General features: G+C 38.4%; 2 protein-coding genes across 5 annotated transcripts in view; one reads left to right on the top strand and one right to left on the bottom strand.

Annotated features, from left to right (window-relative positions):
* HAT1 (histone acetyltransferase 1) overlaps positions 1-4,465 on the bottom strand; it is a 58,868-nt gene extending 54,403 nt beyond the window's left edge. The window contains exons 1-2 of one of the 3 annotated variants that reach the window (XM_060621651.1): positions 4,351-4,465; positions 2,046-2,150 (exon numbers count right to left, since the gene is read on the bottom strand). In XM_060621651.1, the coding sequence (XP_060477634.1) occupies positions 2,046-2,150; positions 4,351-4,465 (220 nt within the window). Of the gene's footprint in view, positions 1-2,045; positions 2,151-4,067; positions 4,089-4,178; positions 4,284-4,350 lie in introns of those variants that run through there. The other 2 variants (XM_078451149.1, XM_078451150.1) reach the window with 2 other exon arrangements.
* The window catches only part of SLC25A12 (solute carrier family 25 member 12), a 206,049-nt gene that overhangs the window by 74,373 nt on the left and 107,541 nt on the right, over positions 1-24,135 (top strand). Inside the window, exons 1-2 of one of the 2 annotated variants that reach the window (XM_060621648.3) lie at positions 4,594-4,677; positions 9,094-9,195. The exons of the other annotated variant lie outside the window; for it this stretch is intronic. The gene's annotated coding sequence lies outside the window, so the exon portion shown is untranslated. Of the gene's footprint in view, positions 1-4,593; positions 4,678-9,093; positions 9,196-24,135 lie in introns of those variants that run through there. 2 annotated transcript variants of the gene reach the window in all.

Raw genomic sequence — 24,135 nt, forward strand, 5'->3', positions numbered from 1 at the left:
GCCTAGTCACATCATATATTAATCATAAAATTTTTAACAGCATTACACTAATGGAGCAAGGACAAAAGATACATGATTTTTATGATACTTTAATATGCTAAAAGCAATTTTAAATCATTAATGAAAAGACAGCTTAAACTGGCAGGTGGAAAATTGGCTAAGTCATCTGAGAAAGCAAAGCTGGATTCCTATCTCATGCCTTATAGCAGGAAAGAGTCAAAAGTTTGCACTTAAGGGGCGCCTGGGTGGCTCAGTCGGTTAAGTGGCCGACTTTGGCTTGAGTCATGATCTTGCGGTCCGTGAGTTCGAGCCCCGCGTCGGGCTCTGTGCTGACAGCTCAGAGCCTGGAGCCTGTTTCAGATTCTGTGTCTCCCTCTCTCTGACCCTCCCCCGTTCATGCTCTGTCTCTCTCTGTCTCAAAAATAAATAAACGTTAAAAAAATTAAAAAAAAAAAAAAGTTTGCACTTAAAAAAGAAAAAATCCCAAAAATATTAAAAGAAACAATGGATAAACTTTAAAATCTTAGAGTAGGGAGGGCCTTTTTGTAAGATATGACAAAAACACATACTTGCAATATTTAAGGGCTGATTCACTTAGATACAAAGGATATACTTTTCTTAGAATCAAAAATGTGTTAATTATCAAATTAAAAAAATAGTTTAAAAATACAGTAAAAAATCCACAGAAAAATAACAAGTGTTGGCAAGGATGTAGGGAAATTGGAACCTATGTGCACTGTTGGTAGGAATGCAAAATGGAGTAACCAATATGGAAAACGAATACTTATATCTTTACAACAGGATCCTGATTTTAGAAAAATAAATCTATGTATGCAGAAGAAAAAAAAACCTAGGTAAGTATTATCTCTGTAGTGAAGAGTACCTTCTTTGTCACTTTCTTTATATTTTTGTTATGTTTGTACTGTTTTAAATAATGGAAGCTAATATTTATTGAGAATTTTTAAAAGTCAAGTTGTTAATGCACTTTTAGAAATCTCATGCCTATTTGCAGTCATTCTCTCTCACACTCAGTCTGACAACTACCATTCTATCTTCTGTCTACAGATTTGCCTTTTCCAAACATACATATAAATACAATCATATTGTATGTGAGGTTTTTCTCTGTCTGATTTTTTTTTTTACTTGGAATGTTTTTGAGTTCTCTCATGTTTGTAGTATCTTTTACTCCTTTTTATTGTCAAGTGGTTATTCCATCATATAGATATACTACACTTTGTTTATTCACTTATCAGTTGACAGAGATCTCAGTTGTTTCCATTTTGGGGCTACTGTGAATAATGCTGCTATAAATATTTACATACTAGTTTTTGTATGGACATATGTTTTTAAATTTTTTTTAATGTTTATTTATTTTTGAGAGACAGAGCGTGAGCAGGGGAGGGGCAGAGAGAGAGAGAGAGAGAGAGAGAGAGAGAGAGAATCTGAAGCAGGCTCCAGGCTCCCAGCTGTCAGCACAGAGACCGATGCGAGGCTCGAACTCACAAACCATGAGATCATGACCTGAGCCGAAGTCGGACACTTAACCGACTGAACCATCCAGGTGCCCCTGGACATATGTTTTCATTTCTCTTGAGTAGATAGATACCTAGGAGTAGAATTGCTGGGTCATATAGTACATCTAACTTTTTAAGAACTTGCCAAACTGTTTTCCAAAGTAGTTGCATCATTTTACATTCCCATCAGCAATACGAATGTTTTTCCACATCCTCACCAACACGTACGGTCTACTATTTTTATAAGAAAAATGTAAAGGTAAATGTTTTTAAGAGTCTGAGAACACTGACACCTATCATTTTTTGCCACACTGTACTTCCTATATGTACACTCTGCCACTTCTTAAACATCTACCCACTCTATGACATAAATTGAGACTGAATAAAATCGGAATGTGTTCAATACATGCAGAAAACTAACCATGTACATGAACAACTCTTCTTATGTAAACTTCTACTTCGAGTTAAAAAAAAAGATTATATATGAACACATAGTGCATATATAATACCACTTCAAAATAGCATACGTACCCAATTTTAGTTCAATTGCTGTGTTGGTGTTACATTTGTACTCTGCCAGCTTCTTCTCCACTGCACTCTTGTACTCAACCAAAAATTTCTCCATAGCACCAAATCCTAAGGGAAAGTTTTTAAAAGGCCTTGTTGGAACTGGTTTAAATAGTCAAATCTACAAATAGCGTTCTTATTAGAAGTAGAATAAAAGGTAAGATTTAAAACATGCTAACAGATCATAAAAGTAAAGGCCTCTAGACTCCTAAATAAATGTACTGCATATGACTTCCTCATTAGAAAACAAGAGAAATATCACTTGTGAGATAGAAGCTTATGAACTAGGCTTGCTTTACATGAATAAGTAAATCTGAAAATTAATGACTACTGACCTTTCCTTATATTTAATACTAATATTCCCTACCTGCTAGGATTTACACCTGAGCGGCTTTTTAAAATATAAAAAGGATGCCACTGCTCCACCAAGAAACAAAATGAGAATATCCTTTGATAATTACAATACCATTTCATCTCTAATACTGGAAAAATTCTACCCAGAGTACTTCATATCAACTATTAAAAAACCATCAACTGATAATGTATACATTATCTCAGGAAAGATACACAAGAAACTGGTAACCATGGTTATCTCTAGGATAAGAGAGAAGGAATGGGGATTAGGTTGGGAAAGAAAATTTTAACTGCATTGAAGTTTTTTTTAACCATATATGTATAAAGTCATAAACTATGGGCTACTGACAGCTAAATGCTTTTACTACAACATGGGCACCCATCAATACATGTAATAATTAAAAATGGAAGCAATCATTATCAAAGTAAACTGTCAACCAAAGATGACAATAAATCTCCTGACATAATGAACATAAAAATTAGTAAAAATTCAGGAAAAAAGAAGTCATTAGCAGAAACAAAAGAAAGGTACAATGACACGCCATAAACTTTAACAAGTGGTTGAGACATCATACACAGAAAATGGGGGGAACATTTGAGGCACTACAGATTAATAGTCTGGAGTCAGAATTCCTAGAATCAAATCCAGTCTTCACCACTTACTGGATCTGTGAACTAGAACTAGAGCACTTGACTCCTCAGACCCTAATCTATGAAACTGAGACAACAGAACCCACTTCAAGGGAATTATATACAACGCAAGCAACAAAATCTAACTTGTGAAATCATACTTTGGCTTAATCCCCACAATCTCTTAGACAAGTAAATACTCTATCAGTCCCATTTCATATTCAAAAGCTCAGGATTAGAAAGAAAGAGGTTTCATTGCTTAAAGGCGCCCAACTATTAAGTGGTGAAGCAGAGATTCAAATTTAGGTGTAATTCTTACTATATGCACACCATACATAATACATATGGTCCCCCTCTTTTATAGCACCAGTGTACCCCCAAAATCCCACAGTCACTATCTGGTAGAACAGTCCTTCCTTGAATATCTGTAGCGTTCACGTGATAGCCTGTCTATCCAGCACATCCATAAAAGTGTAGTAAGACAACTATGAAGACAGCGGGAAAAGATAAAAGTAGAAACTGTCCCTTCACTTCAAAAAATATGTAATTGGAAAACCACACCAAAATAGGCTCAATACATGTAAAAAATAGCAATTATTAGTCATTAAATGTTGTAAACTAAAGAGACTCAATAAAGAAAGCAGAATAGAATGAACACGAGAATTATAGTGTAGAAAGAATACTAAGAGAAGTTTAGATGAAGGAAGAAAGCGAGAAACTCTTTCTCAAAGGAAATCTAAATCGAGCCTAGGAATATTAAACGCGAGAGATTAAGAAAAACGATTACGAAGTCAAGATTCAAGTGAGAGCCCTAACGCAGGGCAAGGCAGAACTGCGCTAGCTCAGAAGTTGACTGTAGTGGAAGGAAGGTGGAGGGAGACCTGGAAGAGGAAGATCTGAGCATTAAAATCAGCTGGCGGGAACAGAACCAGACTACTGTGGCTGAGGCAGCAGTGGGGAAGAAGCAACGAGGAGATTAACAGGCCTCAAGACATCTAGCACCTTACAAGCCCAAATCGCGACGCCTTCCCCCGGCTTCCTCAGCCCTCCGCCGGGGCCGAGTTCTTCGCAGAAGCCGCAGAACCCCGAGTAGTTGGGGGTGGGGGCACGAACCTCGGCCGACAAGGAGCTGGGGTGAGAGTTCCGTGCTTCCAGGCTGAAGGAAGCCTTCTGGAACCCAGGCTGGTGCCCGAAAGTTCCAGGCGGGCACTGTCACCACGGTCTCGGCGTTCTTTCCCAAACCTGCCCGCCCCCTCCCCTTGGTAAACTTTTCCCGGGAACTTACCCGCCATTTCCGAGCTGCGAGCACCCGCGGCTGAGGAAGGACGAATCAACCCGCGCGCTCCCTGGCCGGAAGTGAGCTCGTTGTCTGACGCATTTCCCCCACCCACCTCTGGCATGTCGCTAGCCAATGAGAGGAGGAGATTCGAGGCGCAGGGAGGTGGATGCACCCCAAGAGGAGGGGCTGACACCGCGGGGAATGCTCCGACCGTTGCCTAGCCACCGCAAGCGCGGTCAGCAGCTTTGCAGGCCTGAGCCGGAGGTGGAGGCCGCATAAGGGACCTAACGTGTTAAGATGCTCGCTGGCCGGCGCGAGGACAGTTTCTTTTAGGTTGGATTGAATGATATAAATACCCCCCCCCCCCCCCCAGCGATGTTTCAGAGATGGGTAGAGAAACTTCCCCTTTGGCCTGCACCAACACCTAAGGCCTTAGGTTTATGTAGGTAAAATGTAGGGTTTGAGTTGCATTTGCGGGAGAAATATACAATTATTTGCTTCTATTTGAAAAAAATTTTTTTTCTAATGTTTATGTTTGAGAGACAGAGCGCGAGTTGGGGAGGGACAGAGAGAGAGAGAATCTGAAGCAGGCTCCAGGCTCTGAGATGTCAGCACAGATCCCGTTGGGGTCAGAACCCACAAGCTGTGAAATCATGACCCTGGCCAAAGTTGGAGGCCTAACCGACTGAGCCACCCAGGTGCCCCTATTTGTTTCTATTTTTGCCCTAAATTCTTGTTTAACTTCGTTTTTCTTTTCTCATGTGTTTAAACAGTATATATTGTAACGTTGAGGTACTCTGCCGCTGAAATTGTTACCTAATAATACCTCAAACTCTACTGGCCCAAACCATCGCACAGGATGCTTCCTGATTTGGGCCATAGTACTTGCTAGTATTTCATAATTGCTGAAACCTTTCGTCCCAGAAGATAAGTCATTATTTAGGTATCCACAAATAGTCCCACAATGTTGTCTAAAACACTAGAATGTCTTGTTTGAACAAATGTTGTTTAATAGGTTTTACAATGATACTGCTAAAGCTAAAATGGACCCTTGGGATGATAGTCTAGAACTAATACATCCTCTCATTTTAGTGATAAAGACATTAAAGCCCAGAAAAGAGAAATTGCCCCAAGTTCACACTCAGTATACAGCCTACCTTAGAGTCAGGTTCTCCAGATACTCAGCCCAGTATTTGTTCAACTGCATGGAGATGGCCTTCTTGAAGATAAAGATCACAAAAGGTACCAAGAATGCTTGGATCCTTCTTTACATCTAAATGAAACACAAGAAATTATGATCATGATGTTAAGAAGGAAACTGAAATCTGCCATTAATGACATTATGGATCAAAAAAGGAAAACAATCTTTTTTTATAATCATTTTTTCTAAATGACAAGGCTCATTCCTTTACAAAACCACCTTATTTGTAGATCAGCCAATAGCTGACCAGCAATTATCCTTATAATAAGAAAATAAAATCTGAAATGGATTAGTCCTGTGACTTTATGGTTGTAGAGAAAAAATACAGTGAAACCTATATATGATAAATGTGAATAAGAAATAAGATGAATGTGAATTAGAAATACAATGAAACATATATTGTTTGACTAGCATTTAGTATGATCTACTTGCAAAATTGAGGTTACATTTTTAAATTGTCCTTGTCTTAGAATTGTTCACACATATTTATTACACTGCCACAGAACACATGTTTAGGTACAGTTTACCTAAAAGTAAAAAGAATGACTTCCTTCAGAAAGGTAGTAGTAACATTACCAAAAAGGAGAAAGGTATTTTCTTTTTTTGCAGGGTTTTTCCCCCCTCTTTTTTAAATTTATCTTTTACCTTGTTATAAAGGGAATTTATTGAGTGAATGTTACCACCATGGAGTAAAATTTCTGCAAAAGGAATATGCTGTCCTTATACATATATAAGAGGCAACAGAGGGGTGTGGACAGTTCAGTGCTCTACTAGTCTCAGTTCTACTGCTTCATGATTGTGGGACCTGTTTCATTTATTAAGTGGAGATAATACCTTCCCAGTTACCACACCTTGGTTGTGAAAATGAAATGGAACAATATTTATGAAAGAGGTTTGTAAACTCTAAAATTATATGTTAATATGAGATGATATTGGTATGTTAATATTTATTCTAGAATAGGAGGTTCGGAAAAGGCATTTTTCTCCAAAGAAAAAGGCCATGTTGCACTATTAGGAATGAACTAGCAACTGTATGTTTGATATAGATTCAAGTGCATATGGACTAGTAAATTTTGGCATCCTGTCTTGAAACCTCCAGAAGAGGGGTGCCTGGGTGGCTCAGTCAGTTAAGCGTCCAACTTCGTCTCAGGTCATGATCTCACAGTTCGTGGGTTCAAGCCCCGTCGGGCTCTGTGCTGACAGCTGAGAGCCTGGAGCCTGTTTCAAATTCTGTGTCTCCCTCTCTCTCTGCCGCTCCCCTGTTCACGTTCTGTCTCTGTCTGAAGAATAAATAAACATTAAAAAAATAATTAAAAAAAAAGAAAGAAAGAAACCTCCAGAAGAGATTTTTTTTTTTTAAAACATGGTATTAAAGTGATGGACATCAGAAAGTGGGTATAAGAAATATGAAATCTAAAAGAAAATGCAGATATTTAATATGTCTTTATTTCAAAATGTATACTTCTCTACAGGTAGTAACAACAGCTAGTCAACTCATTTGTTTGGTTCATAGTGCTTATTGGGAGGGGAGGGGGGCAATGAGTTTCAATTCCCAGAACAATTATTTAGAATGCCCTACCCGCCTACTTGACTTTCTTATGAGTTAAAATAAAAATAGATAAGCTCGTATCGAAAAATACTATTAGAATAGTAACTTAAAGGCATACATTACCAACAATTTGCACACTCCGTTTTGTAACTCTCATACACTAGCCATAGATGTATGAACTAGTACTTTTTAAGAAGCAATTTTGCAATTTTAACAAATTTAACAAAAATTTTAATTTGTACATTTTTGTTAAATTTGTATATATTTTGAGGTAGAAGTTCCACTTACAAGCATTTGTCTACAAAATTGTTTGCATAAGAATGCAAAGATGTATGAACAAAGATGTTCAATACAGCATTAATTTTATTGAGAAATTGGAAATAGCCTAAACATTCATCAAAAGGGGCTGGTTAATATGTACTGACATGGGAGAATATCTAGTATATAATAGGCTAAAAACTAAGTTACATAACATTATAATGTTATGTTATTTATATAAAGAAGTGTATTTTGATATAAACATACCTAACAAGGTTAACTGTGACTGCCTGTAGAAGGGAAAGTTTGAAGAGAATTAATGAGGAATTTTTAAAAAATACTGTTTGCTTCTTTTAATGAGGTTATATTAGTTTCTTTCATAATTAGAAACTTACTAGCCTTTTTGGAGGTTTTTAGACATATGTGCTAACTCTTACCCTCTTCTTTACATTCTATGAATTGTGATACACAGAATCAAAGAGAAGCAGCTTAACTGAAACAAGGAACAGTTGAAAGTCACTATTTCTACTTTTGCATTCTGTCGTTATTTACAAGCAAATATTGATCAGAATGAGGAAAGAGCACTATAATTTATTATACTTGTTTATGAAATGACCAACCAGCAACGCATGCTTCACTTTTTGAAACTATAATTTCTAAAAATGGCATTAATTATGTGTGTCTACTTAGGGTAATACAATAAGGCCTAAGATATTTCACATTCCATAGTTAAAATGCTGTTTCATACATTTTTTTTCAATTTTAGCTAACAAAAAAATGACCATTATTCCCCTGTCTTAAATTTTTTTGATCTTGTTTTGGGTTGTTTCTTAATGTGGAAAGCTTCAGGGTAGGGGGAAGGTGAAGGAAACACTATCAAAGCTACTTAGATATTAAACAAATAAAATGAAAACTTATGACTAGAATATTCATTTTAAAATAATATATTATTTCAGTCCTTGTCCTTTTTTTTTTTTTTTGACTGGTATAAAACACATAAAATTGAACATTTTAATGATTTTTAAACATGCATTTTAGTAGTGTTAAGTATATTTACTTAATTGTGAAAGCTGTCATTTTTTTTAATGTTTATTTGGTTTGAGAGAGCAAGAGGGAGAGATAGAGCACGTGCACAGGGTAGAGGGGGCAGTGAAAGAGGGAGAAAGAGAATCCCAAGCAGGGTCCATGCTGCCAGCACAGAGTCCTACACGGGGCTCAATCCCACAAACCCGAGATCATGACCCAAGCCGAAATCATGAGTTGTATGCTTAACCCACTGAGCCACTCAGGAGCCCCAAAGCTGACATTTTAATGGACTGGTTTTCACCTTTTGATCTATTTATCCATATTACTATGCACAGTCAGACTCTTAACTTGCTATCATCTGGGCACACAAAGTGAGTAGCTTTTATACCAGTTATATAATACTGTGAATTAAATGTTTAGTTCATAAATCTATCCGTTAAAAGAATTATAAAATAAAACATAATTATAAACTAAAATATATATATTGTTATCAACAATATATATTATTGATTCTTAATATTTTTAACTTGTTAATTAAAAGAATTATAAAATAAAATATAAATATAAACTAAAAAAAAAATATATATATATATATACAGTTATCAACAAACGAAACAAACTAGTGGCTGTGCAAATTAGTAAAATTAAAAGAATTCTGAAAATTTTCCTAGAGAGAATCCAGACTTTAAGTTTGTCATTAATCTCATCAACACAGGGCTCTCAGAGAATCCCTTTGCCAGTCTCTTGAATGAGCTAAGAGGACGAAAGGGTCATGCCAACTGGCATCATATAATACAGAGAGAACCTGCTTCATCAGGTAAGAAGGGTGTGTTGGTAGGGCTAGGATGCATTTAAATAATAAAATGTTTACTTTTTCATATCTTTGTAAGATTTAATTTTGTATATTGTATATGGGGAAGTTTATGTTATTATAGATATGGTGTGATTTTTAGATATGGTTTAAGAGAAACTAAAGTACTTTGAATAATGTAGAATCAGAACTTTAGAGCAAAGTGATTTTAGAAATCAGATAATCTAGTCATTGCCATCTTTTTAATTTGGTATATATATGCATAAAAATTTGTGTATGTATCTCCATATAAATGTATATCTAATACATTTTTGTCACTCTTCATTCCTAGATTAAATATTACTATTGTTAACTTACTGTTTTTTAGACAAAAAAGAATATGAATACTAATTTTTAATATATTCCACCTAGGTAAGCCACCTGTGCACCCCTGAAAATCCCTGACTTCATCCCACACTCTTCTTTAAGGTTTCTCAGTGAGTTACTGATAGAGGTGATACTGTGGCCCAACTCTCAGTTTGATCCTATGTTTTTCTGGGTTTTCTTCTTCCCATTCTTGCTGTTGAAAGGGTTAATTTCTTTCATGAAATACTTTACTTTGGAAAGAAAGTCACCGTGTCTGGCTCATGATTGATACCCGTTAAGTGTTTATTTTAAATGATTTTGTGTAATACTATCAAGAACATCATTTCTCCACAAAACAACTATGCTTCCCCTTTTGTTCCAGCAATTCATGGTTCTTGACATTGGAAACTGCTAAGTTTCTTTGCTTTAAAACATCCTTCAGCATGTGATTAGAATCAAAGACTACAAACCACCTTATTCATGTTCAACTCATCCTGCCAACATGTGTATACTACAGGCCTTTCCTTATTAAATTGTTCTTTGGATGTCACCAGGGAGTAGCTCTGGCCTAAGGCGGGTAATCGACACAATTGCCAGGAGATGATCTTTTGCCAGAGTACGTTTATCCCTGGTACAGTGGCTCCAAAGACAAGATTCTCTGGGGCACATATATTCTTGTAGACAAGCCCAGATCATCAGTAGCCCTGGTTTTCCCCAGAGAATTTTAACCCAGATTTGAGCTTTCTCACAGAGCTCTAAGAAGGCCTAGCTATTCCTCATGAGCAGCTTACCCTGCTCCTCTCTACTTCCATCTCTATCCTTCAATCAGTTGAGCACCCAGACATTCAGACACTAGATGTAGGCTGCCATCTCCCCAAACCCAGGTCCTATTAGGAATACACTTACAGAGTCAAAGAGAGGTATTGGGTAAGTGGACCAGTGGATATAACATCCTTCCTCCTTTTCCTCCCTGGGTTTCCCACAACAAACAGGAGTGAGCGCATGCTGTTCCCCGCAGCAGCCCCACATTTCACCCCAAGTGAGGCTTTTATACTCTTCTCTCACTTCTCTCCAGCTGGCTCCATTGAGGCCTGCTATATCTGGGGCCTGCTGTGTTCACTCACCAAGGTAGGCCTACTTATCACAGAAAGATTGCCTCACTTTCTGATCTGTCCTCCTAGGGGATAATTATGAATCATCACCTTCTCCTCTCTTAAGCTTATTTACCTCTTATTGATAACTCCTCCAGGGCTGGAAGAATATTATCTTCATCTCTGAGTTCTTACTTGAAGTGAGAACAAATTCTTTTACCATTTATGAAAGATTTTTATTCAGAGAAAGTCTTATATTGAATACATTAATATTTAAGCTTGCCCATATCCCCTCTTCTTTAGGCCCATGCTCAGGTTTATCTCCCTCCCCTCTCTGCCTGGCCTTTAAGGACAATTCCTATGTAAATAGAATTATCTATTTATTGTAATACTGGAATTATCTATATATTATAATTTATTGCATTTTCATTTTATGAATTCTTATCTAAAAATCCGAATATTGACTTTAAAAAATTATATGTAATATCCTTATTTAAGGACAAATACTTGGAGAAATGAAAAATTCTATTTAAAAAAAAAGTTGTAAGAACAATTGCAAGGGGTTCCTTCCTAAAATATTTTAAGATATTAAAAAGTAGTTACAACATTTTGTTTTATGTAAGTTTTATTATGCAAGAATCACAAGACAGGCCGGGAAGACATTTTCTTTTCAAAAAATTGTGGCTGCACATCTACGTTGTCCTTGGATATGTAGAAGCCTTGCTGAGCTAAATTGTATGTTTCTTTCATTTAGTAAAGATTTTTGCTATTTTTCCTTTTCAAGTAGACTTTCAAGTTCTTTTATTCTCAGATTTTGAACTTTATATTGTTCTTTTCATCAAAATGCACAGAAGGACTGCAGCAGGGAGATGACAAATGTCCAATTCTTTCAAATAGCATCAATATAATTTAATTATCTTAGGTTTTGCTTTGCTTTGTGTTAAGCAAAAGAAATTAGACAATGTGTTTAAATGCCAAATGACATTTTATATACTATTAGGAGATTTTTTGGTATATGAGCCCATATCTAAGCACAAATTAAAATTGCATAGTTATGTATTTAGTGTATTACAATACCTTATCCATTTATTAAAGGTAGCTGAGTACTTATCTAAATCATAATTATGACAGATAAGAACATAAGCTGTAATTTGAAAGGTGATTCTTTGGTGAGCCTTACTTTACTTTTATGCTATCTAGTTCATATATATTTTCCATTGGGATCATATGGGGTTGATATTTTAAAAAGATAGCCATAAACTTTTTATCTCTTACCAGGATTGGGTTAAAAAGGGGTAAAGACATTCCTAGTATAGATCAATATGCTGTAAATAATTCCAGGATATTCTCACCCTGCTCCAGTGTCCTAAAATATTCCAATGTGAGAGGAAGACTTCATAAATTAGAGTCCTCATACAAATATTACCAATGATGCTGTAGAAATTGGAGTCAGAGATAGAATAGGTTAGGGTGGATGATTTCACATCAGGTGGGCCTAAAGGAATCTTCACTAGAAGACTCAAAGACATGTTCTCTGAAATACCTGTGCTATTAACAATTATATGTATGGACTCCCTGCAAACTAGAATGATTGCAGATAATGGAAAAACTCAAATTTTAATGGAAAAGGGAAGAACTGAGAGACCACACTTTGTTTAGTCTTCTTCTTTGAAATACTATGGTGTTAATCTTTGAAAAACAATAACAACCAAAAAACCAAAAAACAAAAACCAGAAAATCATAATTTACAAGTCCACAGAGGGTGGCCAAGTATCTATCATCCAACATGGATTTATGAAAAGCAATCTTACAAAATAAACTTATTTTACTTCTTAAAACAAATAGGTGGCAAAAAAAAAATGTAATAGTAGGTTTGGTTAGATATATGATCATTGCTGACCCTATGAAAAATTGTGATTTAGGGAAAACTCAATTATCTGCTCCAGGCATTGTTTAATATATTCAGATTAGTCGTACAATTGTAGTTGCCACATACATACAATTTTAAGTTCTGATTCATCCACTTAACATTATATCATAAACTACATACTACTATTTCTTTTATGTGACCAAGTTACTAAGGAATCTGAAGTTGTTTGGGGTATGTACTAAAATGCTTTATTTTTCTCTAGTCATCGCTCTACTGTATTATGTTTTCCTAGAGTACATTTTCTGCTCTTTTAAGTTATTCAAAGTCTAGGGGCACCTGGGTGGCTCAGTTGGTTAAGCACCTGACTGTCGTTTGGCTTAGGTCATGAACTCAACGGTTCGGTTCGTGAGTCAGGCTCCACTGGCGTTGGGCTCTGCTGGCAGTGTGGAACCTGCTTGGGATTCTTTCTCTCCCTTTCTCTGCCCCTCCCCTGCTCGTTCTCTCCCTCTCTCTCTCAAAATAAATAATAACTAAACATTTACAAAATTTTTGAGTTATTCAAAGTCTAGCCTATCCTAGTTAAAACTTTGGTGTTTTATTTTTCTAATTATTATTATTATTTTTTTTTAATTTATTTTTATTTTTGGGACAGAGAGAGACAGAGCATGAACGGGGGAGGGGCAGAGAGAGAGGGAGACACAGAATCGGAAACAGGCTCCAGGCTCCGAGCCATCAGCCCAGAGCCTGATGCGGGGCTCGAACTCACGGACCGCGAGATCGTGACCTGGCTGAAGTCGGACGCTTAACCGACTGCGCCACCCAGGCGCCCCTCTAATTATTTTTTTAATGTTTATTTATTTTTGAGAAAGAGACAGAGTGCGGGGGCGGGGGGGGGGGGGGGAAGGGGCAGAGAGAAATGGAGACACAGAATCTGAAACAGGCTCCAGACTCTGAGCTGTCAGCACAGAACCCGACATGGGGCTCAAACTTGTGAACTGTGAGATCATGACCTGAGCCGAAGTTGGACACTCAACTGAGCCACTCAGGTGCCCCAAAACTTCGATGTTTTGAAACCTCCTCCATTGCTATCTAGACTTATAGCCATGGGGACTTGAAATGAGGAAAGGAGTATAGTCAATTTTTCAGTCATTCTCCTTCTTTAAACCCCTAAAAATTAGGTTGGGGGATGCCTGGTTGGTTCTAGTATATTTTTTCCTCTTTCCTTCTCAACACGAACTCTTCTGGTGTTGGCTAGAAGTAGGAAGAGAGGAGAAATGAATCTTGCTACTTAACTACTCTGTTTTGGTCATCCCTGCTTCTTTAGTTGACAATGACTGCCATCAGTGCCCTGTCTCTCATATAGCATGCATTCTTAATTTATTCAGTGGGCTTCTGAAAGGGGCTTCTGTTTTATTTATTTATTTATTTTTTATTTTTATTTTTATTTTTTTAACATTTATTTATTTTTGAGACAGAGAGAGAGCATGAACAGGGGAGGGTCAGAGAAAGAGGGAGACACAGAATCTGAAACAGGCTCCAGGCTCTGAGCTGTCAGCACAGAGCCCAACGCGGGGCTCAAACCCACGGACCACGAGATCATGACCTGAGCCAAAGTCGGACGCTTAACCCACTGAGCCACCCAGGCGCCCCAAGGGGCCTCTGTTTTATACCAATTCCCTGAAAAGGAAACTCTGGCTCCTCGCTGCTTTTGTCTCCTTTGTTAGTAGGTCTCTCCTTTAGGTGGAATACTGCAAAAGCAATTCAAGCCCCAATATCTTCCTGTGTAATTTGTACTGTAAGAAATTCATGTATCATCCCTTGTATGACAATCATTGTTCCCAACACAATGGGCACACATAGACCTATCAGTCATCATATAATCACAGGATGATGGGGTTTAAAATGCTAGCCAATGCCAATGCTCTTCATATAATGTGGGGTAGAATGGGACGTAAGAATAATATAGTGTAGCTGCTATTGAACCCTCCTTCTGTAGGTGCCCATGAGGCCTAAACTACTAATAACTTCTTTCTCAGTCCTTCATTACATGCTCCCTTATCCCTCTGAGCACCTTAACTGGATCTAATTCTATATCTAGTGCAGTGCCTAACCCTTAATTCCCAAATGATCTGAGTCCAGTATAGACTTATCTTTGTTGGGTTGGCTATAGAGTTGCCTCAGCTGGGTTTTGGACATAGTCATCCTTGTCTCATCATTTAGTTTCCCTTTGATGATTGGAATTAATCACCACATGGCTATGGTGACCCCTTCCTGTCTTTAATTCTGCAGTTTGAGAAGCCCCAAATGGCCAGGGGGCAGTATTAATTTCTAATTCATCTGAACCTTGGTGGTATTTCCTGATGGAAGCATTCCTCCCTTGGATACAGGACCTCAAAATCCATGAGCCCAAAGCTGTGGGGAAGGGAGGCAGAAATTTCTCCTGTGGATTATTTGGTGTGATAGTGACAGGGGCCATTTTCACCTCTTCCTCTTGGCTCATGGAGCTGTATGTTCTGGCTACCCTTTTTACCTCTAATGTTCTGATATTTCAAAATGTGCCTTGGTATTGAAACTTTTTCATTCATCCTGGATACACAGAGGACAGTTTGAGACTCAAAACTCCATCTTTTAGATATGGAAAATTCTCTTTGTTTATCTGATTTTTCTCCTATCCTTTTAAAACTCAATTTTTTTGTGGAACACCTGATAATCAATTATTGGGCTCCTTGGATTAGTTCTCCATATTTAAATATCTTTCCTCCTTTTCTTTGTGTATTGCTCTGCTTTTTGAGAGATTTTTTGCAAGATTTTTATCACAATCTTTTTACTAACCTTTTTATTACACTTATTACCTGTTTAACTTTGGAGAAGTAACTACATGTCTCAGTCTCAGTTTCCTCATCTTTGAAACAGAGATAATAATATGAGATAATCCTACTTCACAGGGTTGTTTTGAGGATAGATTCGTATTTTGAGCTTAGGATATTGTCTGATACAAAGTAAGTACTCAGTAATAAATATTAGTTAAAATGAGCTATGCATCAGTATCTTTTTTTATGTTCATGTATTTTTGAGAGAGACAGAGACAGAGCATGACCAGGAGAGGGGCAGAGGGAGAGAAGGAGACACAAAATATGAAGCAGGTTCCAGGCTCTGAGATGCCAGTAGAGAGCCTGACACCCAGATGTGGGGCTTGAACTCGCGGATCGTGAGATCATGACCCAAGCCCAAGTCAGACACTTAATTGACTGAGCCACCCAGGCACCCCTATGCATCAGTATCTTGTGAATTTGGTTAGATTAAGTGATCTTTGGGTCATTTACAAGATGATTTCTGACCTCTGGAACTGATGACCAGATATCCTGGACCTCAGTAACTTCACCATATTGGGCCTTTTTTGAAATATCTAACAGTTGGCCTTCAGCAATCATGCCTCTCTCAGTATACCCTTTAAACTCAACAATTGAAAACTTTTTTTGTTTATTTATTTATTTTGAGAGTGAGGGAGAGAGTAAGTGGGACAGGGGCGGGGCACCTGGGTGGCTCAGTCGGTTGAGTGTCCAACTTCCACTCAGGTCTTGATCCCACAGTTCATGGGTTCGTGGGTTCAAGCCCTACATCGGGCTCTGTGCTGACAGTTCAGAGCCTAGAGCCTTGTTTGGATTCTGTGTCTCCCTCTGTCTCTGTCCTCCCCTACTTGTGCTTGCTCTCTCTCTCTCTCTCTCAAAAATAAATAAACTTTTTTCTTTCTTTTTTTTTTTAAAGCGGGACAGGGGCAGAGAGAAATGGAGGGAGAGAATGCCAAGCAGGCTCCATGCTGTCAGCACAGAGCCAGATATGGAGCTCAGTCTCACGAACCGTGAGATCATGAGTCAAAATGAAAAGTTGGACACTTAACCAACTAAGCCACCCAGGTGCCCCCAAACTCAACAGTTTTTAAATCCCTTCTCCAGTTTTTCCTGTCTCTGTATCTGTGCTTACAGGTCTATATTTTAATTTAATGTCTTGTAAGAAATTCTTATTCTTAAAAAAGGGAAGTGATTGGGGCACCTGGATGGCTCAGTTTGTTGAGCGTCCGACTTCATCTCAGATCATGATCTCACAGTTTGTGAGTTTGAGCCCCGTGTCGGGCTCTCTGCTGACAGCTCGGAACCTGGAGCCTGCTTCACATTCTGTGTCTCCCTGTCTCTCAGCTCCTCCCCTGGTCATGCTCTGTCTCTCTCTGTCTCTGAATAATAAATAAATGTTAATTTTTTTTAAATAAAAAAAAAGGGAAATGATGGGGCAAAAGATGATTTATGAAGATGGTCTGCCCCAGAAGTGTGTATTCATTCATTCATTCATTACTTATAATGAGCATCTATCATGCTCACGAATCTATGTGAGTTGACTGTTGCAGTATTTTTAAATTGGGCCATGAAACCAATTCAGTATGTTGAAACCAGAATTAGGAAAAAAAGGAAGGAGACTAACACAGAATAATAAATACCAGAGTATGTTGCATATAGTAAAGTTAGATATTGTTTCATGAAATTTTTATTTCAGTGTGTACTGGGTGGGGTTAGGATTAAAAATATGTATTTTTTACTATATATGTCTGGGTCAATGAAGTTTGAAAGCCACCAGTGGAAAAGACAATAAGCAAAGAAGTGATTATAACACACTGATAAATACTGTGCACAGAGGGAAGCCTACCCTAGTCAGGGAAAGGGGATGAAAGATTGTTTTCTGAAGAAGATTCTTGAGCTGTACCTTAAAGAATATGCAGTGTGGAGTAAATGTGGAGTAAAATATTCTCAAAGGATTAGCACAAAGGAAATAGCCCTAAAATCCTTGTGACTAAAGGAACAAGTATGGTAGCAGTAAGACAGAAGATTTAACTAAAAGGGAACAGTTTGGGAAGCTTCCATTCTTCACCATACTGAGGAGTTTGGATTTTGTGCTGAAGTCAGTAGAAAGCCACTGAAGGATGGGGAAGTGACAAAATTTAATTTCTGTTTTAGATTGAATACTTGACAGCACTGTAGAGAATGGATTTGAGGATAGTGATAGGAGTCAGAAAGTGGAGAACTAGAGGCTTGGAAGAACAATCAAGAGGCCTAATGAAGCCTATTATAATGATGATAAGAGATTTTAAAAAGCGCTGAAGGGGGTGGAAAACAAGGGACTGGGTACCTATTCAGATGTGAGGGGTAAGGAAGAGTCTGATACCCAGTTTTCTGGCCTGAGTAACTAAAGCAATATAGGAAATATGAAAGGACTAATGGCTTGTGGTGGAGAGATCAGCTAGGAATAATCAACAAACATTTAATTAGTACCTGGATAGCTAATGTCAGGCATTGAGATAAGTGTTAGGACTGAGGGTGTGGATGAAGAAGGAAGGATAAGGGGAATAAGACATATTCCACAAGGAACACAGAGAAATGGTAAAGTCAGGAACAAGTAGTAAATTACAGTTTCTATGAAACCTTCTGTATATTATCCAGCTTGAACCAATTTTTTCATTTTCTAAACCTATATTGCAGAAATTTACTACATAGCCAAGCATATGCATTATAACTTAATGGTTTTACCTATGTTTTGTTTTCCCAATACATTGTAAGATCTTTATGGAGAGGGATAATTATGTTCCCTTCCTATTTCCTACTCATAGGTATCAATAGTAGCAGACATGCTGCATCTAAAAGATGGATTAGAGGGGCACCTGGGTGGCTCAGTCAGTTAAGCATCTGACTCCAGCTCAGGTCATGATCTCGTGGTTCATGAGTTCAAACCCCACATCGGGCTTTGCAGACAGCTCAGAACCTGGAGCCTGCTTCAGATTCTGTGTCTCCCTCTCTCTCTGCCCCTCCCCCACCCACACTCTGTCTCTCTCTCTCTCTCTCTTTCAAAAATAAGTAAATATTTAAAAAATTTAAAAAATAAGAGATGGATTAGAACTTCATAGCCATATCGAATTCTGTATGACAAGATGCCCTACCACCCCTTTAAGGTTCCCGAGTATGTTTAAGGAAAGGGAGATTTGTTTCATCTGCTACTAAGCCTTTGCTTCTCATGTTTAAGGAAAGGGAGATTTGTCTCATCTGCTACTAAGCCTTTGCTTCTCATGCTCTGGTTTCTCTTCAAATCGCATAAATCTTTCGCCTTTTACTAAGCCTTTGCTTCTCTGTGATCCATGCCCCCGTTACCATTTGTCGTAACTTGAATTGCACTCACTTGGCTTGTTTTGCACCTAGAACTCTGAGCCTACTGTATTTGATGAAATGATATTGTTGCTTTTGCCACATGGATCTCTGTGAAGGGGTGATATGAGGAAGGCACTCTTCCCACTACTGCGCCTTAATATTATTCCCTACCATCAACACAAAACTTGTTTTATGTAAGGCTTTGTTGAAGGGTTGGGGATGCTAAAATTATATAATTGCTGACTACCTATTTTATTACCTATCTCTATCCTGAACCTTCCAGGTAAGCTATCCATCCGGGATGATAGAAGAACAGGGTGAGCAAACAATGACTGTTTCTGTGCTTCTTTCCAAGTAGTGATAGTTGATAATATAGGATAATATAGGAAAGACCATATAGAGATGTGTTACTCTGATTTCTTCCAATGCCGACTTGACCAGAATCAGGGAAGAAGCAGCAGGTCAGTATTACCTATAATCAGTATTACCCACAAACTTCTTCAGAAGTACAAGCTGTCATTAACTATTTTTATGTGTAAGTTTATTCTTTACTCTTTCTGACATTTTTCGCAGTACAGAGAGGTTATGGTCCTCTTATGGACTCAACTCTTAATTCCTGTTTATTTCATTTTCAAGTAGTTTTTCCTTATAATATTGTCAGTACCTTAAAGTGGTATTCTGTTGTCAGGGCTACTGGGAAAGGAATATGCAGAGTACAACTTTGAGACCTTCAACAATTCTTGGTCAATTTCCTTCTGTGTTCTCAGCTTCATCCTCTTCTGATTAAAAGAATGCCAACCATTCCACAATTCTGCCCAATTTTCCTCCTTGATCTGTCTCTTTCCAGAAAGGCTTCCTCTCCAAAGTCTAGCTGTTTCATACTGTTTCTCCAGACTTTCTAACTTAAACTTCCTGATTATTTGTCTGATCAGTACAATTTGATACTGGTCAATATTACACCATTTCTTTATAGTAATTCTTCAGAAGTTTTTCCTGTGCATACCCCAGTTCCTGGATTCCTTGTCTTGAGGGTTGTGGCCCTTTCTTCCTCAGTGAGTCCTTTCTGTAGGTCTGCTGCTACAAATCTTCTTTCCCCTTTTTGGAAACTCTCTAGGATTTCATCCTTCTCCCGACAGGGCAATCCAAGGACACAGTGACCCATTACTGAGTATTTCCTACCAAAGTCTTGAGTTTCTCAGTCTAGATTTACACTGTAGGTACACTTAAGCAGGACAGTTTCAGTATAGGCTGGTAATTTCCAAGATTTCTGTCAGTATGTTATACAAATAAACTTCCATATACTTCCTCCAGTTTTCCCGTGGGTAAGCATTAGACCAAAGAAACACATACACACAAACACAACTTCCATGTAATTACTGTCTGAATCCACATTAAGGAGAACATTTTTTTTTCTCTCAATTCAACGTAGTTTTCAGATTCCCCTGTCCATAATAGAGATACATTATTTGTCAAGAAGTTTCAGTTTCTATTCCCTACTCTCCAACAAGGCACAGAGGCCTAACAATGTTTAAAAAACAAGTCCCATTACAATTTCTAGCCAAACGATAGAATCATGTACCTGAGTAGCCATCTTTAGTAACACAAAGACCCAGTACAGTTTCCCAGAAAGTTTTATTTTGAGAAATTTCAAATATATGGGAAAATTGAAAGTTTTACAATGAATTCCCATATGCCCCTCAGTGAGGTGTCACATCTCTCTTTCTCTCTCTCTCTCCCCTTCCTTCGCCATCCATTCATCCATCCATCTGTCCATCTGTTCACCTGTCTCTCTCTATCCAGTCTTCAATCTTATTTCTTTTATGCATTTCAAAGTAAATTTAAGATACTATTACTTTTCCCCCTAAATACTTCATTAGCTAGAATTCAATATTCACAGATAGTTTGCCTTTTGAGGAAATTTACACACAATGAAACCTTAAGTGTACATTCCCTAAGTTTTGGAAAATACATATACCTGTAATCTAAACTCTTAGCAAGACATAGACTATTACCATCATCCAGATAGTGCCTTCGATTCCTCTCCTCCAGAAAACATGGTTCTGTTTTCTTTTCCCCCATAGATTAGTTTTATTTGTTCTAGAACTTCACATAAATGTAATCATACAGTGTACACCTTTTAAAAATCTTTTTTTGAAAAGTTTATTTATTTTGAGAGACAGAGAGAGAGAGAGAGAGAGAGAGAGAACATAAGTGGGCAAGGGGCAGAGAGAGAGAAAGAGGGAAAGGGAGAATCCCAAGCAGGCTCCATGCTGTTAGCACAGAGCCTGACATAGGGCTCAAACTCACGAACTGTGAGATCATGACCTGAGCCAAAATCAAGAGTCAGATGCTTAACCAATTGAGCCACCCAGTCATCCCCAGCATATGTTTTTTTGCACTAATTCTTTCACTTAGCATGATACTTTTAAGACTCATCCATGTTGTGTGTATCAATAATTTGCTCTATCTTTTATTCCTGAATAGTATTACATTCTGTAGATCTACCATAGTTTATCCATTCTCCTATTGATAGATACCTGGACTATTTCCAGGTTTTGGATTTTATGAATAAAGTAGCCATGAACAGTCTTGTACAAGTCTTTTTGTCCACATATATTTTCACTTCTCTTGGGTAAATACCAAAAGGTAGAATTGCTGGGTCATAGTGTAGGTGTATGTTTAGTTTTATAGAATCTGCTAGATCTTTTCCCAAAGTGATTATACCATTTTATACTCCCACTACAGTGCATGAGAGCTCTGGTTGCTCCACATCCTTGCCAGCATCTGTTTTCAGTCTTTTTAATTTTAGCCATTCTAGTGGGTGTGTAGTGCTATCTTTTTACTGTGATTTAATTTGCATTTCCCTGATGGCTAATCATGTGCAGTTTTTCATGTGCTTATTGGCCATTTGTACATTATCTTTTGTGAAGTATTTGTTCAAGTCTTTTGTCTTTTGCCCATTTTTAAACTAAGTTGTTTCTTCATCATTGAGTTTTAGGAGCTCTTTTTTTTTTTTTTAAGTTTATTTATTTATTTTGAGAGAGAGACAGAGGAGAGAGAGGGAGAGAACACGAGTAGGGGAAGGGCAGAGAGAAAGACAAAGAGAGAATCCCAAGCAGGCTCTGCCCAGAGCAGCGCCTGACTCAGTGCTCAAATTCACAAACCATGAGATCATAACCTGGATGCTCAACCACCTGAGCCACCCAGGCACCCCAGGAATCTTTATATACTGGAATATCAGTCCTTTGTTGTGTATATGTTTTGCTGACTTTTCTCCCAGAGACTGTGGCTTGCCTATTCATTTTCTTAATGCTGTTGTTTGATGAGTACAAATTTAAAAAAATTGTTTTTTAATGTTTATTTTTGAGAGAGAGAGAGACAGAGTGTGAGTAGGGGAGAGGCAGACAAACACACACACACACACACACACACACACACACACAGAATCCAAAGCAGGCTCCAGACTCTGAGCTCTCAGCACAGAGCCCGACACGGGGCTAGAACCCACAAACTGCGAGATCATGACCTGAGCCAAAGTCAGATGCTTAACCTACTGAGCCACCCCGGCACCCCTGATAAGTACAAATTTTAAAAAAAAATGTTTATTTTTGAGAGAAAGAGAGAGAGGGAAGGAGGGGCAGAGAGAGGGGGACAGAGGATCTGAAACAGGCTCTGCACTGACAGCAGCCCGATGCAGAGCTCGAACCCACGAACTGCAAGATCATGACCTGAGCAGAAGTCAGACACTTAACAGCTGAGCCACCCAGGTGCCCCTGATGAGTACAAATTTTAATTTTAGTGCAACATAATTTCTTAATTTATGGTTATTGCTTTTTAATGTCCTGAATAAACATCCTTTACCTACCTTTGAGTCACTAAGATATTCTTTTATGTTTTCTGCTTAAAGCTTTATGATTTTAGCTTTTGTATTTAGGTCTGTTATTTATCTCAAATCAGTCTTGGTGCATGTTTGAAGTAGAGGTTGAAGTTTATTTTCCCATATAAATTTCTGGTTATTCTAGAGTTACTTGTTGAAAAGACTCTTTGCCCCATTGAATTGTTTTAGTACCTTTGAAATCAGATGAGTTTAGGGGCACCTTGGTGGCTCAGTTGGTTAAGTCTCTAACTTTGGCTCAGGTCATGATCTCCTGGTTCATGAGTTTAAGCCTTGTGTCGGGCTCTGTGCTAACAGCTCAGAGCCTGGACCCTGCTTTGGATTCCGTGTTTCCCTCTCTCCCTGCCCCTGCCCCTCCCCTGATTGCAGGCTCTCTCTCTCTTTCTCTCTCAAAAATAAATGAACATTGAAAGAAAAAGAAATCAGATGACTTTATAATTTTGGATCCATTTCTGGGCTCTCTAATTTGTTCTATTGATCTATTTATCAATCCTTATGTCAGCCAGTACCACACTGTACTGATTTCCTTAGCTTTACAGTAAATTGAAGTCAGGTAGTGTGAGTCCCCTAACTTTGTTGTTTTTTTTTTCTTTTTTTTCTTTAAATGTTTATTTATTTTAAGAGAGAGAGAGAGCATGAGCAGGGAAGTGGCAGAGGGAGAGGAAGAGAGAGAATCCCACACAGGCTCCATGCTCATCATGGAGCCTGGTGCAGTGCTCAAACTCACGACCCTGTAATCATGACCTGAGCTGAAATCAAGAGTGGAATGCTTAAGTAACTGAGCCACCCAGGTGCCTCTGACTTTGTTATTTTTCAAGTTACTTTGGATATTATGAAGCTTTTGCTTTTCTCCTGGCACAATTTTTATAATTTTTTTTTAACGTTGATTTATTTCTAAGAGAGAGACAGAGCATGAACAGAGGAAGGGCAGAAAGAGAGGGGGACACAGAATCCAAAGGAGGCTCTAGCCTCTGAGCTATCAGCACTGAGCCTGATGTGGCCAGCCGTGAGATCATGACCTGAGCCACCCAGGCGCCCCACCTGGCACAATTTTTTTTTTTTAAATTTTTTTTTAACGTTTTTATTTATTTTTGAGACAGAGAGAGACAGAGCATGAATGGGGGAGGGGCAGAGAGAGAGGGAGACACAGAATCGGAAGCAGCCTCCAGGCTCTGAGCCATCAGCCCAGAGCCCGACGCGGGGCTCGAACTCACAGACTGTGAGATCGTGACCTGAACCAAAGTCAGACGCTTAACTGACTGAGCCACCCAGGCGCCCCCCACCTGGCACAATTTTTAAAGTGAAATTTTTTTCTTTACTTTGGACCAGATCCCTAGCATCCTTCCTTATTGACCTCTAAATAGAAGGGAGGTGGGGCGCCTGGGTGGCTCAGTCGGTTGAGCGTCCGACTTCAGCTCGGGTCACGATCTCGCGGTCTGTGAGTTCGAGCCCTGCGTAGGGCTCTGGGGTGATGGCTCGGAGCCTGGAGCCTGCTTCCGATTCTGTGTCTCCCTCTCTCTCTGCCCCTCCCCCGTTCATGCTGTGTCTCTCTCTGTCTCA

The sequence above is a fragment of the Panthera onca genome, chromosome C1 (genome assembly GCF_046562875.1).
Source record: "Panthera onca isolate mPanOnc1 chromosome C1, mPanOnc1 haplotype 2, whole genome shotgun sequence".
Lineage (NCBI taxonomy): Eukaryota > Metazoa > Chordata > Mammalia > Carnivora > Felidae > Panthera > Panthera onca.